Source organism: Brassica napus, chromosome A3 (genome assembly GCF_020379485.1).
Source record: "Brassica napus cultivar Da-Ae chromosome A3, Da-Ae, whole genome shotgun sequence".
In the NCBI taxonomy this organism is placed as follows: domain Eukaryota; kingdom Viridiplantae; phylum Streptophyta; class Magnoliopsida; order Brassicales; family Brassicaceae; genus Brassica; species Brassica napus.
Genome location: NC_063436.1, coordinates 37603901 through 37620197, shown reverse-complemented (window position 1 = coordinate 37620197; position 16297 = coordinate 37603901). Strand labels below are relative to the sequence as shown.

Sequence of the window (16297 nt, the reverse complement as noted above, 5' to 3'; positions counted from 1 at the left end):
TCCGCGTCAACCTAAATGGACGACTTCTCTGGAAGTCTACTAGATTACTTCTGTGGATGTCGTCTGCGTTAATGTTTAATAAAATTGCATTTTCTCTAAAACTATAAAGACTTTTTAACATTTTCTTGTTAGTTCATGTTCCTTAATGAATATTTGGGCTACTGAATGAAATTTATAACTTAATTGGTGATATTTATGAGATTACCAACATTCACGTTAATTAAAGTTTCTAACTGATCCGAGAAGACTTCCATGGAAGTCTTCTCCGCTAGTTTTAAAGTCTTCTACGCTAGTTTTTGAATAACTTGTATTTTTAAGAGTGATAAGTAACTTCAAGATATGTAAAACACATATTTACAAAATATTTTCTCTCCCTTAGTTTTACTAAATTTGACTAAGTTTTTCAAATAAAAAATATGATATGCCTTGACTAGTTACTATTGTTTGTTTCCATCTCTTAAGTATTATTGTTATATAGACACTAATGATGATTATTGTTACGAGTTGGAAGAAGGGTTAAAATGCTTCTTAAAATGTTGTATCAATATGAAGCTACCAACATTCTTGTTTATTAAGATGAGAAAAAGGCCATTGGAGTTTATTATTGCATATGAGAGATCCAAAGATAAGAAAAAGGCTACTGAAATCTATTATTTCATTGATTTTTAAATGTGTAAACATATTGTTAGCACATGTATTACATCTTGGGAAACATTATTACTGATTTTACAAAAAAAATCACAACTAAAAGAGTAGACATGCAATTCACAAAACAGACCACAAACAAAACTATTATAGATCATTCTGCATATTCAAAAACGTTCAAATGACTTAAAACAGAGAAAATGAGTGGAATATTAGATAAATCTACCTTTATAGAACACACAAAAATACATATCTAAAATTAATAGATCTACCTTTAAATTAGTGGAAGATGAGTACCATCTGATTAAAAACATGCAAAAGAGATAGATTAGTAGGAAATACATGAGACAAAACTGAAAAATTCGTATAAAGTTTGGTGTTTTCAAGTCAAAGAGATTAGAGAGAGGTTGAAGAGTTTTAGAATGATGAACATTACACTTTTGTTGCAGCCATTGGAGAGGAGGAGAGAGAATGTGTAAATTTCTCTCTATATAGGGAGACAAAAAATCCAATTAGGTTAAATATTTTTGATTCAGACGACTTACTAGACGACTTACTTGTAAGTCGTCCAGAAGACTTTAATATTTTTAGCGGGAAATTAAAATTTTTTTAGCGGGAAACTAAAATAGAAGACTTCCCAGATGACTTACAAGTAAGTCGTCTGGTTTGAATTATTTAAGTGGGAAAATAATTTTTTTTTAAATTTTAGGCGGGAATATTTGGACGACTTACATGTAAGTCGTCTGTTTTAATTTCTTCACCAGACGACTGAAATGTAAGTCGTCTAGACCCTAAACATAACCCCTAAACTTAATTAACTAGCTAAACACTTCATAAAATCAAATTAAACTTCAAAAGTGTTTACTATACACAAAAATAAACACGTATAGGTAAAAAATTAATAATTTCAAAAAAACATTCAAGCTTTCCAAAATCTAACCCTAAGAATACATACAATACTATAACATATGTTCCCAAACCCTAGACCAAAGAATTTTATGATTCACTACCTACACTCATCTATGTTGAAAACAATTCAATTTTGTTATATTTTAATTTATATCACTTAGCTGTTTATAATTACATGATTTTAATTTTTCGCTTATCAAAATTTTTTTAAGAAATTTATAAATTATTTTTAAGATCAGCTACACCAGATGACTTACTTTAAAGTTGTCCAGACGACTTCCAACATCTCAGACAACTTAGACGACTTACTAGGGCTATATTCGTAAAAATATCTTCTGTTTTTTTTTGTTTGGTCACAAGGGGCTGAGCTGTAATTTCACAAGGCTTGTAGGTTAGTTTTGCATTTGATTCAAGTTTGGGTATAGATTTGGGGTTAAAATCAAGTTGTGGGTTAGTTTTGGCAAAAACCCCAATTTTCTTCACATATTTTTCAGAACTGATTTTTTTTTTTTCAAATACCATGATTTTCTTATTTTCTCTGAAAAATCGATTTTTTCATATATAGAAACTGAATATTTCCAAATATTTTCTTCCCATATTTTTTGATTTTTACAGGTTTTAGATTTACAGTAAATCTGTAGAACTCGGTTTCTATAGGTTTTTAGATTTATAGTAATCTGTAGATTCTGATTTCTACAAATTTTAGAGCGATGGGTTAAGCGCGGAATGTGTATTATAAATATTTTCAGAGTACTATTATTTATGTAGATCACGTATTCTAAATATCCGTATATTCAATGAATAAAGTGGATTTCAATTCTACTTGGTAGAATGCCAATTTTACTTTATGTAGAATAGAATATGAAATTATGATTTAAACGTTTTTAGAACTGAAAAATACCACCAAGTTTATATAGGTATTTCATGAGTAGTTACTATTTTTCTAATTTTTTTTGTTTGTAAAAAATATTTATTTAATTTATTTTCAAAAATACTAAATAGCATTAGAAGCAAAAATGGTATAAAATAGAAATTAGTTTAATAGGACATAGTTACCTTTTTGGCCTAAAAAACAATTTTCCCAAAATGCTATGGCAAGATCTTATCGATCGTTTTCAGACAACAATAAACGATAAATAAAAAGATCTAATCTATTAAAGGATGCCAGTTCTGAAACCTAAACTAGAGTAGAAGAGGCCTTATTGATCTAATCTATTAAAGGATGTCAGATCTAATCTAGTAAAGGATGCCTTATTGGTTAAAAAATATTAACATGTATTATGGAAGTCAGAACCTTTAAATTGATTAATACTAAAATACTCAGAGGTTTGAAACTTTGAATAGTAAAAACTAAAATCACAAAATATTAATTAATTTTTTCTTTTGCCTTAAAAATATTTTACTTTTATATATTTAAATGTTAGTAAAAATTAAGCTAAAAATATTTTTGATATTTATTTTTGGGTTAAATATATTAATTCAATTTAATTTATTTTTTAACTTTTTTATTAAAAAAACTGTCTGTAATATAATATAAACTAGGTGTGGATTTGTATGGACTACTATATATATAGAGTAAAATTTATTAAATTAGATACAAAATATAAACTAAAATTACAATTACGAAGTTATGTGTGCTTGTAAAAGTTAAACATGAATTTCACTTGATCTAAAGATGATATTTGAGTTTTTTTTTCAGATCTGTTTCGCGAAGAAGACTTCTCTAGAAGTATTTTCCAACGAGAAGACTTCTAACTTTTCTTTGTTAACAAAAAAAACAAAAAATCTTCTCGGATAAATAAGTTAGGTTTGCACTTGATCAAAGTTCGTCAGAAGATTGACTTTTTATAGAAGATTTCCCGAGAAGTCTTCTTTACTGTTAGATGAAGTCTTTTCACTATCTCACAAAGTCTGCATAGTTAGTTTTGCAATTGACAATTAATAGTAAAAACTTTAAAATTAATGAGAAGTAAGAAGTCTTCTGGAGAAGTCTTCTGCGTTAGATTTTCAAGAGTAAGTAACTTTATGGTATATTTTTAACTTTCAAAGCTGTTAAGTAACTTCAAGAATATTAAGTCATATGATTTAATGTGTCTTCTTAGATCATAAGATATAACTTTTAACTTCCATGAGATTAAAAATTTTAATTTTCCCTTACAATTCAATTTTGATCTTTTATAAATTTGACTAAGTTTTCTTGAGAAGTCTTCTCTCTTAGTTTTAGTAAATTTAACTAAGTTTTTGTGTTCTTATGTTTTGTTATGAGTGGGCAATATGGTCAAAAAACAATTTTGGTATGTTGTATCAATAACTTCAATAACGTCAAGTAGTTTTGGCAAAACATGAAAATATTTACCAAATTCTTTTGATTAACATCTCTTCGAGTTTACAAAAGAATTCACAACTAAAATAGTACACATATGTTGAAAGTTTTGTATGTTGCCAAACTTAGCTATAGTTGAGGTTTATGTACATGAAGACAATAAATAATTGCGATTAGTTATGAATTAAGGAAATTGAGGTAAAAAAATACCACACAGAAAGTCGGATCTTTAGTTTAGCCAAATATTAGTTTTCTTTATGTAGTTTTCATATCATACCAAGAATTAGAAACATAATCAGATCGGTAGAAAAATCAGAAATCAGAAAAGCGTTAAAAGAAAAAAAGTTCATGAAATCGATTTAAAAAAAAAAACAGAATTCAAGTGCCGATTGAAGAGATCACGTTATTTTCCACGCAAATCTAACACTTATCACTCTCGATTGTATCATGTTTTATTATATTTACCAATATTTTTATAAGAAAATACAAGTTATTGGTTATAGACTAGTCAGTTTTGCAACATGCCCAACAATATTGACACGATGCCCCACCATTTTTATTGGTTGTCTTAAAGTATAGTCCAATAATTATGTATGTTAAAAATCCCACAATATTTTTTTTTACATTTATTTTTGTTTTTCTTTATATTATTAGAAGAAAGGAAATCTGGGCAAAATATCTGATCCGAAGAACCGATCCAAAATAGATTTGAAAGTAATACTAAACCATAAAAAAAACGATTAAGTACTAGATAGATGGATCTAAAAATTGAATATCCAGACAACCAGATCTGAATCTTATCCAAACTAAAATATTTTTGATACCAAAAATATCTAACTCACAATTATATACTTAAATATATTAATTATTTTCAATTTTTTTATCTATTAGGTATTCAAAAAATATGAAAATATCTAAAAATTATCAACATAGTCATAAGTAAATATCTAAAAATAACAGAAAATTTTCAAAATACTGAAAATATTTATTTGTTCTCCATCCAAATATTTGAATTGAACTAATTTTATGTAAATTTAAATATTTAGTCTTACATTATTCAAATTTTTATGTTTTATATTATTTTATTTTTGGATTTGGAGGATTTAAGTATATTTAGATTTTTGTTAAAAAAATACATAATTAAATGGGTACTAGAACTCGAATCCAAATCGAAACCGCAATGATTTGAACCAAATCCAAACCAAAATTTGTAAATATCCGAATAGAATTCAAAATTCTAACTCTAAAAATCCAAAAAATCCGAATAAATCAACTGAATCCGAAAGAATATATAAATGTCTTTACCTAGAAAAAACTATAAAACAAATCTTATAGTACAACATACAATAAATAAACTAATAAATTATTTTACTCGACACACAACGCAGATTAGTATCTCGTATTTATTAATAATTAACATGGTACATATCCGGGATCTTGTGGTCAAGTGGTAAGGGGAGGAGCTTGAGACGCTGACATGTTTCAGTTTTGATTCACCTACTATGCGAAACAAAGTCACATTATTCATGGACACCAATACATATATAGGTCTATGCTTATGATCCATTTGCATATCCAGAGAAAAGATCTAACCGTAGACTGCATTTTTCCTTGAAGATTAGAATGGAGCTATCTATAGGTCTGGATACCCCTGGTTAAACAAAAAAAAACATGGTACATGTCATGAAAATCTATGTCATACTTTTTAATTAAATCATATGATGTGATGAGAACACATAAATAAAGTTTTGGATAATGTGTACCAGACGTGAGCACAAATTTCATCGTTGGTTGACAGCTGTGAAGGAATGACTTAAGTCTTATCGTTAGTTTGGTCAAGACCCTTATTGTTCGACAGTCTGGTTTGGTCAAGATCGTTGTGTAACGTATGATGTAATCGTTCTGACATAATAAGAACCGGACCTATTTTGACTTAATTTTTTAGTTCTTTTTCTTTGAACGATTTTTCCTCTGAAAAAATTAGAAAAATAGGACACTTTCAACTTTTATTTATCACAATAATACTTCTGATATTTGGGCAATCCCGAACAACTTTTACCCTTTTATGAAAAAAATAGTAAATTGAATTTTAAAAATGTTAAAAAAATATGAAAACTATTGGAAACATAAGTATGAAAATATATATGTCTTAAAGTTTTTTTTTAAAAGTGGAAACAGATTTTATTTAATCTTCTGGCTACAGTTAGAATACTCATTCTGATCATCTACTTAGTCTAGATATCGGATACTAAGTTTTATACATAGATATATCTTGGGTATACAACGTAAACTAGCATTTCTTATATATTCTAACCAAGCTATATTTCGAAACATTATAATCAAGAAAGATGTCTTCAGTATACCTACAGTTGGTAACGACATATAGCCACAACGCAGTGATATACCTTATCTATATTATGTGCCATAACATGTTCTGCTTTTTACCTTATGTGGCGCTTAAGGAAGAACACATCTACTCTACTGTGTTCTGAGTTAGGTAGGAAATATATTCTACGTGAAATCCGAAAATATGGAAACTTCCATATTCGGTTAAAGATGTTTCCTAAATCGAAACTAAATCTTCCCTAAATATCTCATATAATATTTTCTCCCACGTTTTTTTCCTTCTCCCACGATCTTTTCTCTTCGTTGTTTGTGTTTCTCTCTTCTTCATCAACATAATCATCTCTTTTCTCTATCAATACAACATGGTTCTAATCTACGTTAAATCTGGTGAATGGATGTGTAGTTACAGTGATGAGTGGAGTTTCGTAGTTGACAATGAAACTGAGTTATCTCCCTATTTTTGACATTAAAATTATACTATTACTTTTTCAAATTCTGGCTCCTTTAAAGAAACGATTCCAACAACCGGTTAAACTGGTGCTATGATGTCTCTAACATCATTGCAGAAGATAAACAACTTAAAAACAGAAGCAAAAATTGCAAATCCAATTAGATTAATATATAAATACAAAATAGTGATCCCATCAAGAACAAAGTAGAAGAGTGAGATTAGTCTACATGGCAAGAGTAAAACACACTGTGAACTCAAAGGATTCACCAGCAAAGAGTAACAGACACAACAACACAACTTTTTTTTAGAAACTATACAAAAAGCTACTCATAATGTCACCCTTAACGTCTAATTTTCATATTAGTGGGGACCAATTAAATTGTCAATATTTTCTTCTTCTTCTTCTTTTTATTTATCTCCTAGTCTTTAGAGATTCTTATCAGAAGATCATGCAACGATTATTGTTCTTTTTCTTCTTCTGTTTTGGTGCCTGAAACACCATTTTTATCAGTTTATGGCTCAATCAAACACTCCCTTCACATACTGCAGAATCCCTAAAATATAGGAAAACTCAACTCTTTTACAAGAGGCTATGCAAACATACGAACCTTGACGTGAGATTTTTATAATGCCTAGAACTACATTCAGTTACTTCAGTTCTTCTCTCTGCAGAATTCTTAACAATATTAGACCATTTTCTTTTCATGAAGAACCTGGTACTCATGGTGAGACTAAGCGTTTGAAGACAATACCTGGTGTGTAGTAATTGGCACTGCACCAGGATGATCTATGAAGAATTGCTTGTTATCTCGAAGGTCTGTAAATACCAAATATATGACTATTAAAAACTCTGTTAAGAAAACTTAAAAACTATCCTGTAGCCACAAGATTTTTAGGAACCGAACCAGAGAATATTCAATCAAAACAATAGCAAAGGTAAGCTTAATCAGGAAGAAGGTAGGATTCTCCTCAAGCCAAAATCACCATTGAAGGGCTTTAAAAGCTTAGGCGGAGAAGATCATAGAATTAGAAAAATAATTAGGGTAAACATGTTACCTTTTCATGTTTTTTTACTTTTTTTACTTTTTAAAAATAAAATAATTTATAATTAAACTAAATTATGTATTTAATTGAAAATTTAATTTGGTTAATTTGAAGGTATTATGGTATTAACATTAATATAAATCTTATTTCTCCAACTAACTAAGAAAAAAAAAATACCAGAGGGACAAACCTAGGGTGAAAGTGTCCTTTTTATCCAATTTTGCCTTTTCTTTTTCGTTTTATGGCAAGTCTCCCCAAAATATTTTTCCTTTTTATTAGAAGTATTTGGATAAATGGTATTTATTGTATTAAAAAAAGAAAACAAAATCAATTTGGTCAAACGAAGGAATACAAATTTAAATCTTTAGATGCAAACAAAATTAGACTAGAATAGAAGTAAATCCGAAAAAATAATATATAATTTTGACTTGATTTTTTTTATGGATTTGATGAATGGTAAATGAAATAAAGTAATTTTAATTAGGACAGTGTTTCTAGTCAGCAAATATCATATTAATGAGAACTAGATCTTTATATTCCTCATTTATATTTCTCTCTCATTGTAATAAAAACCTGTGGATTTTAAAACAAAAAGAGTTATTAACATATTAAAAAGATTATTAATGACTTGTCACGTGTTCGTTTGGTAACCAGGGACAAATCCTGTTGGCTCAAGGCGTTAAAGTAGAGTAACGTATGTAACGGTGAGATTATGAACTAGTATGATGCTTCTTTTATTTCCGTGCCCATCGAATTAAAAAGGAAAATGGAAAAAGAAAAGTGTTCTTAACTTTTTGTATTAAGTTAAATTGCAAAGTTTGAGAACTCTAAAAAAATTTTCTGGGAATTGTTTAAATCTTATCAGCTAAATTCTCTCTCTAGCTGGAATCTAGGCTTCGGTAGAGAATCATCGTTGCTTCCAACGCGTTCGGGTAAACATTTGTTATATCTCGGCTTTGATTATGAGTCGATGGATATATCTCTCTGTTTTATTAAGGAACCTTTTATTAATTGTGATCATGAACACGAATGTAGCTTGTTCTGGGTTCAAATTCAAACATCAAATTCGTAAACCGTAGATTTTTCCTTTTTTTCTTATTTGTGGCGAGTCATGTGGAAATTAATTATGAAAAACTTTAGAATTTTTCTTTTGTTAAATAAAATAAAAAAAACTGTTACGTTTTTCTCTTTTTTTTTTCTTTTGTTGCAGCGAAAAAATGGGCAGTGTGAGTTTGGAGCATTACAGTCTTCTGATGGAGAAATCTCTAACTTATTCTTGGTGGACCAAGAAGAAGAGAAGTTTTAGATTGTTCAAGTCCAAAGGTTCTACCAGTAGGAGGGGAGATGATGAGGCCTGGACGAGCTCCAAGCCTGCGATATCGAGAGTCTATTGTAGGAAAAGGAAGCATTCCGTAGACGATCACGATTTGGCGCTTGAAACCAACGACAAAAGAAGCAGCAAAGATGTGAAACGCTCTGATGATGATATCATGCTAAGTGATTGGATTACTAGGCGGAGGAACACCGTGGAAAATAGGGAAGAAGAAGTTGATGCTAAATCTGAAGATGAGGATGATTGCACAATATTAGAGAATCAGAGTTCTAGAAAAAAGTTCTACAGACGCCAGGTAGAACTTGAAGAAGACCTGGAATGGGAAAAAGAAGTTAACCTGATTTCTAAGATGAAGGAGGCATCATCCCGACGAAGAAGGAAAGCTTCCAACATTCCTGAAAATGACACAGTTGCTACTTCTTCTCAGTCACGTGTTACAAAAGAAATAGAAACGTGTTACAGTACTTAAACTCTTATCTTTTTGCCTTGGCAGGAGTGTAAGGAACGCAATCCAATTTGCCACCAGTGCTTGAAAGGGGCAAGGGTAACTCTTCTCAGATGCAGTGAATGTGAAGACACCATGTACTGTCTTCAATGTACAAGGAAATGGTTAGTTTCTTCTGTCTTAATCGTAATATGTTTCTCTGCTCTCATAACAAATTCGATATGCTTACTCTATGTGTTGGTTGCAGGTATCCAGAGTTACCTGAGGATGATGTCGTTGACAAATGCCCTTCCTGCCGCAAAAACTGTAACTGCAGCAGATGCTTGCATTTGAATGGTTTAATCAAGGTATCACATATCACATTGTAGGAGAGAATCGAATCATTCATGATGGTTTTTCTTTGCTAACTACTAGTATCTGAACAGACATCGAACAAGGAACTCTCAATTTCTGAAAGACGCCATCATCTCCAATACTTGATTTCACTGATGCTTCCATTTCTGAAAACAATATCTGAATCCCAGAGTGAAGAGATTGAAATTGAGGCAAAAGTTCAAGGTATGAATCTTATGCTACTAAGCAGGGCCGGATTTGGGCACAGCACTAAAAATTTTAGAGGTTATATATATATAAAAGATATATGCCTTCAAAATTGTGAAAGAATTTTTTTTTTTTTTAATTACAGTCCTTAAGAAATGTGTATAGTCCCTGGGAAATCTCAGATCCGGCTCAGCGGCTAAGACTGACTTATGTTGCTATAAGTGATTTTTTCTCCTAATCTTATGACATTTTTATGTAGGAATACTGCCATCTGAAGTTGATGTAAATAGGGCAGTAAGCTACTGTGATGAACGTGTATACTGGTAAGCACACTCAAGTTAGTTATATCTAATAGAGAGTTAATTAAGATCATTGCTGTAACCATCTCTTGTTGCAGTGATCATTGCGCAACTTCAATCGTTGACTTGCACCGGAGCTGCCCAAAGTGCTCTTACGAGCTTTGTCTGAAATGCTGCCAAGAGATTCGCCAAGGATCGATCTCTGAACGCCCTGAAATAAAGTTACACTATGTTGACAAAGGATACAAGTATATGCATGGTCTAGAAATGGAGCCGAGCTCCTCTTCTGTATCTGAGGAGGACGAAGAAGCTAAACCATCCCCCCAGTGGAATGCTGGCGCCAACGGAAGCATCACTTGTGCACCAAAAGCACTAGGTGGTTGCGGTGAATGTACGTTGAAGCTTCAGCGAATCTTACCGCGGATGCGGATGTCAGACTTGGAACAAAAGGCTGAGACTCTCTTGGCATCGTACATTATAAGCCTCCCTAGAGAATTGAACTGTAAGTGCTCTGCCTTGGAGACAGATATGAGAAGGAAAGCAGCTTCGAGGATGAGATCAAGCGACAACTACTTGTTCTGCCCTGATTCAATTGATGTCTTGAAGGAAGAAGTGCTTCTGCATTTCCAAGAGCATTGGGCAAAAGGTGAACCGGTAATCGCCAGGAACGTTCTTGATAGCACACCTGGTTTAAGCTGGGAGCCGATGGTTATGTGGCGAGCTTTATGCGATTCATCAACATCAAGTTCTAAGATCATGTCTCACGTCAAAGCAATTGATTGTTTATCTCAGTGTGAGGTATATATATATATATATAGTCATTAGTAATATTTTAGATTCTGAATTCACCTACTAAAAATGATAATAGATCTGGTCGTTAATTAAATGATAATCTCTTCTTTAATCAGGTGGATGTGAACACTCGTGACTTCTTTGAAGGTTACAGCAAGGGAAGAACATATGAAAACTTCTGGCCTGAGATGTTGAAGCTAAAGGACTGGCCTCCTTCCGATAAATTTGAAGATCTTTTACCTCGCCACTGTGACGAGTTCATATCCGCATTACCTTTCCAAGAATATAGCGACCCTAGAACTGGGATTCTGAACATTGCAGCAAAGCTTCCTGAAGCACTCATCAAACCGGACCTGGGTCCTAAGACTTACATTGCCTATGGGATTCCGGACGAGCTCGGTAGAGGCGATTCCGTGACCAAGCTTCACTGTGATATGTCTGATGCGGTTAATATACTGACGCATACGGCTGAGATAACGTTAAGTCAAGAACAGATATCTGCAGTTAAAGATATAAAGCAGAAACACAAGGAACAGAACAAGTTCGAAGAACGTGGCTATGGTGTTGCATGTAGCCAAGAGGAAGAAGAAATGAACATGACAGAGATTCTAAGCCATGAAAAGGATGAAACGGGAAGTGCTCTTTGGGACATATTTAGGAGAGAAGATGTTCCCAAGTTGGAAGAGTATCTGAGAAAACATTTTAAAGAGTTTAGGCACGCTTATTGTTGCCCAGTCACAAAGGTAAAACTACACCCATCAGCAACAACCTTTTAACTGAGTTTACTTTCTAGGTACTGACGAGGTTTTGACATTTTACTTTTCAGGTTTATCATCCGATACATGACCAATCATGCTATTTAACCGTTGAGCATAAAAGAAAACTCAAGGCGGAGTTCGGTATATGTAACTGAACAACCCATATTTATTTTGCTCTCTTTTCTGACAAACTAAATCTCATGTCTAAAATTTGTAGGGATCGAACCATGGACGTTTGTGCAAAAGCTAGGAGAAGCCGTGTTTATTCCTGCCGGCTGTCCTCATCAAGTTCGGAATCTGAAGGTAAGCTCTATTGATTTTCTCTTCTTCTTCCACTTTAAACTGTCACATAATTAGCTTTCTAGTTGAGAATCTAATGAAAACATGTTTTATGGTCGGCAATTTTCTGGGACAGTCGTGCACAAAAGTGGCAGTAGACTTTGTATCACCAGAGAACATTAAAGAGTGTCTGCGTCTGACAGAGGAGTTTCGCCAACTTCCGAAGAACCATAAGGCCAGAGAGGACAAACTTGAGGCAAGTCTTTTCTCTCTTTACCAATTAATCAATGTCTTCTTTTTGTTGTTGTTGTATGTTCGTGTGTTTGTGTGTCTATGTATGGTTGATGCTGGTGGGGTTTAGCTGGATATCCGGGTTATTCTTGGATATCTGGATCCAATTAGGAGAGATGTTTATTTGAACCGAACTAGAACCGAACACCAATCGGTTTACTCTGAATCAAAATTTTTATCTTTATTGAACCGACATCAAAAGACTGAACCGTTTTAAACCAAAAATGACCAAAATTTGTTTAGTTCTTAATATATAGATACATTTAAATATCAAAATAGACTATATGAGTACATCTTAGTTCAACTATTATTCAAAGAATTGAACCAACCAAACAATTTTCTATTAAAAAAAATACTAGTTTTAATTCAGCTAGCTATGACCTTTTCCAAGCTCAACAAAAAAAAACAAAAAAAAAAAAACAAAATGCACATCTCTATCAACTAGCATCAAGGGTAAAATATCCGAAGGGCTGTTATCCAACATATTGAATAACATACTCTTGTTAGACTTCTTTGTTTTTAAGTGTAAACGTTTTTTTTTTAAAATATCCTTACATAAAGTCAAACACATTAACTGAAAACAAGTGAGGCTCTATGTGAAATATGGCTCCCCACGGGATTCATTGTTATAGGTAGGCCTCAAAAAGAAAATCACATTGACACGAGTTCGGGTTGTATTTCAACTTGGGGTCGAGAGGACCTATGTCTGGAAGTGTGCAATCTTGATCAATTTTTCTGAATCAGATTTGTGCGTTTGTACACACCCCTAAGATATTGTCTCAACAATAATGAGAGGGTGTTTGGGTTGCATGTAGATTGTCTATTAACTAACATAGGGGCTCGGTTGCAGAGATGATTACTTGTATCTGCAACTCAATCCCTTGTCTATACGCAAAATATCGGGCTGCATAAATGATTTTTCTTTGCTTGAGATGTTAGTTCTGGTTTTTTATGCCTTGGGCTGATACGCGCGCTAAAATGGCCGGGACAAAGGGTTGTAACTTCTACTAGTATGCTCCTTTAGATTTTACCCCTGTCACCACACCCAATAAAGTCTCAAGTTTGGGTTAAGTGCACCCTCAAAATAATTGGCGCTCGCGGCATCATTGTCTTGTGTGGACATTGATAGGGCTTCCAATGCATCCTATGAATTGCTAGCTCTTGGTTTACGAACTCCTCAAATCGTGGAATTCTCGAGATGATTTGATGGAACATACCATTATACATTAACACCGATAGATGGAGCATTATAACGAGTGAATTGTCAGTATGTGTAAGCAAATCCAATTTCGTCGCAATTTCTCAAGGATCTATAGGTTTGACTACAAGAAGGGGTGGTAAAGGAAGATCCTCGAGTTAATTATTCATCCGTTGGTCATCATCCTCTCCATTTGTGGAAAGAAAATATCTTCTTAGTGTTTGCCTATTTTAGTTTTTGTAAATCCGCAAGCTTTCTTTCGGACTTGCGTTTCTATTTTTAATATATAAAAATCTTTCCAAATCTACTAAAACACCCTGTCAGTATTTAGAAATCATTGAATGGATGATGGACTCTGCTAAGGATTTTATTTTTCTTGTTATCGTAAGCGAAGTTTGGTAAAGAAACCCCCCCCCCTCCTTCGACGAGCACACGGAGCTTAGTCAAGTAGTACCGGTTTCAGTCCTTGATGCCTTATTAGAAAACAAATCAATAGTCGAAAAAATTGAATGAATGATGGGTTCTGCTAAGGATTTTATTTTTCCTTGTTAACGTAAACGAAGTTTGGTAAAGAAAACCCCCTCCTTCGACGAGCACACGGGGCTTAGTCAAGTAGTACCATGTTGCACTCCTTGATGCCTTATTAGAAAACAAATCAATAGTCGAAAACAAATCAATGTGGCTGTGCTTGGCAATACAAGATTTGGCTAGACATCTTAAATGTATTAAAATCTGGTAATCAATAACCTTCACTTAGTTTTGTGATCTATATTCGATTACACATCGCGGATTCCTCCTACCTTTATAAGATTTTAACTAGCAAAAAGAAAATGATAAACCAAAAGTAACGAGTCGGTAATGAAACCGAAGTTTTACAAGAATCCTAAAAGGGAAATAAAGCCGGCGGAATAGCTATATTTTTCCGGGAACTGAGCCAGCGGAGCATCTATGTATCCAGAGGAACAATAACCCAAAAGAGGAAATGTAATAAACCAAACTAAAACGGAAGCTAAAACAAGCAATATTAGTCCTAAGATAAAAAGGAAATGATTCATGATACCAAAAAGAGCCGGAACAGAAATACACTTTCTGAAAAGAAGGATGACATGAGGATAAACCTTCCGAAAATGATATTTTGATGGAGAGTGGAAGCTAAATCACTAAAGATCAAGGATGATCTCGAGCAAGTAAAGAGTTCTTGGATTCAAAACGAAAAACGGCGCGAATACTCTTGGCAGTGCTTCCCAACGCTCTTTGTGAAACTTCAATCTTAATTCAATATATCATACCTTGCAATGATTGAGAGTTCTCTATGAATACTAATGAAATAAATCCTAATCCTAAAAGCAAAACATAACCTTATCTTAATATTAATAAAAGAAAACACCAAAAGGAAAACTAAGAAAAGGAATTTTGATGTTTTCGCGAGGTAAATGTCTTCTATGCGCTGCATCTATATGAGCAAACTGTCAACTAGAAGGAACCATCACGACAAGAAAATCCAAGCGCATGCCTACAACGTTGCTGCAAGGCGGAGCCTTATCTTAAAAGCTTCTGCTACATGAGTTTATATGGTCATGGCTATGTTTTACACAAAACCAAATTTTGATCGAAATTGTTTCCCAACCATCAGGGTTGTGGGATGAAATTTGAGAGTTTAGAAGTATAATAGTATATTTGTGCATAAGTAAAATCTTGATAAAACACACACACACACACACACACACATATATATATATAGCAGTAGCAGTCAATAGAAAAAAGTATATTCTCTTGAAATATTGGTGAGTATCTTGATCGAGTAATATATCTTCCGGTGTTTAAGAAATCGGTAGGAAGTAATTAGGTTCTTTATATATGATTATTATTGGGTGGGCGCCTACTAAACCGATTTTTGAACACCTAAACTATTTTCATTAAATAACCGTTCTAAAAAATTTGCTTTGTTTAGATTCAATTTGCCACCTAGGTGGGTGCGTAGTCATCGTCTACACCGACTTTTAAAATATTGTAGTTCTATGTTATTACATCTGTACATGTATGATGAAAGATGACATATTTAAATTTTATTCTTCTCCTTTTGTATTCATTCACTGGGTTGACCATTTAATGCTATTTTTTTCTTTACTCATGTAACAGATAAAGAAGATGGTGATCTATGCGATCGAGCAAGCTCTCATAGAACTTGAGACGTTACCAGAAGAGTCCAAACCAATGGCCCAATAGTTGAAGGCAGCTTTTGTGTGACATCTACAAAGAGATATTTTGTTGTGCCTTCAATGTGTAGGATTCTCGGGTCCCGTATACATATTAGAAAGAAAGAAATACTTTCATGGAAATGTCAACATAAGTCACCTTTGGATTTTTCGTCTTCGTTTTCATGAACTTCATTGGATTTTCTAATCAGATAAGCACATTGACATCGTTAATTTGTCATTATACAAATTGGTTATCTTTTGGAAGACATATTTCTTTCTTATTCAAAAGAAAACTGTCTCAATTTATTAAAAGTGGTTTGTAAATGTAAAAACTTTAGTATTCCACGTGTTTTCCAAAAAAAGTAAAACAACATACTCACATGCAACCAGTGTTTTGGTGGCGGGAAGCGGAGGGTCCGTTTCTTGTAAAACTTGAAATGTGAACT

At 32.8% G+C, this 16297-nt stretch overlaps 1 protein-coding gene and 1 long non-coding RNA gene across 5 annotated transcripts; one reads left to right on the top strand and one right to left on the bottom strand.

Moving 5' to 3' along the window:
- Nucleotides 1-6818: 6818 nt before the first annotated feature.
- LOC125607292 lies at nucleotides 6819-7741 on the bottom strand. Its single transcript, XR_007338456.1, has 4 exons — nucleotides 7580-7741; nucleotides 7427-7491; nucleotides 7283-7340; nucleotides 6819-7164 (listed from the first exon to the last, which is right to left on the bottom strand). It is a non-coding gene; the product is annotated as an uncharacterized LOC125607292 (long non-coding RNA).
- Nucleotides 7742-8456: 715 nt separating this feature from the next.
- Nucleotides 8457-16075, top strand: LOC106407809 (lysine-specific demethylase JMJ25). Of its 4 annotated transcripts, none has more exons than XM_048777205.1 (12): nucleotides 8457-8650; nucleotides 8929-9460; nucleotides 9545-9660; nucleotides 9744-9843; nucleotides 9922-10054; nucleotides 10296-10359; nucleotides 10434-11133; nucleotides 11244-11870; nucleotides 11954-12032; nucleotides 12103-12188; nucleotides 12301-12420; nucleotides 15793-16075. In XM_048777205.1, the coding sequence occupies exons 2-12, from the start codon at nucleotides 8936-8938 to the stop codon at nucleotides 15877-15879; spliced, it is 2637 nt and encodes an 878-aa protein (XP_048633162.1). In that variant the 5' UTR covers nucleotides 8457-8650; nucleotides 8929-8935; the 3' UTR covers nucleotides 15880-16075. The 4 variants fall into 4 exon arrangements, with proteins under 4 accessions (XP_048633162.1, XP_048633161.1, XP_048633163.1 ...); XM_048777206.1 differs by having other exon boundaries at nucleotides 8458-8650; nucleotides 11954-12026; XM_048777204.1 differs by lacking the exon at nucleotides 15793-16075 and having other exon boundaries at nucleotides 12301-12639.
- Nucleotides 16076-16297: the final 222 nt, after the last annotated feature.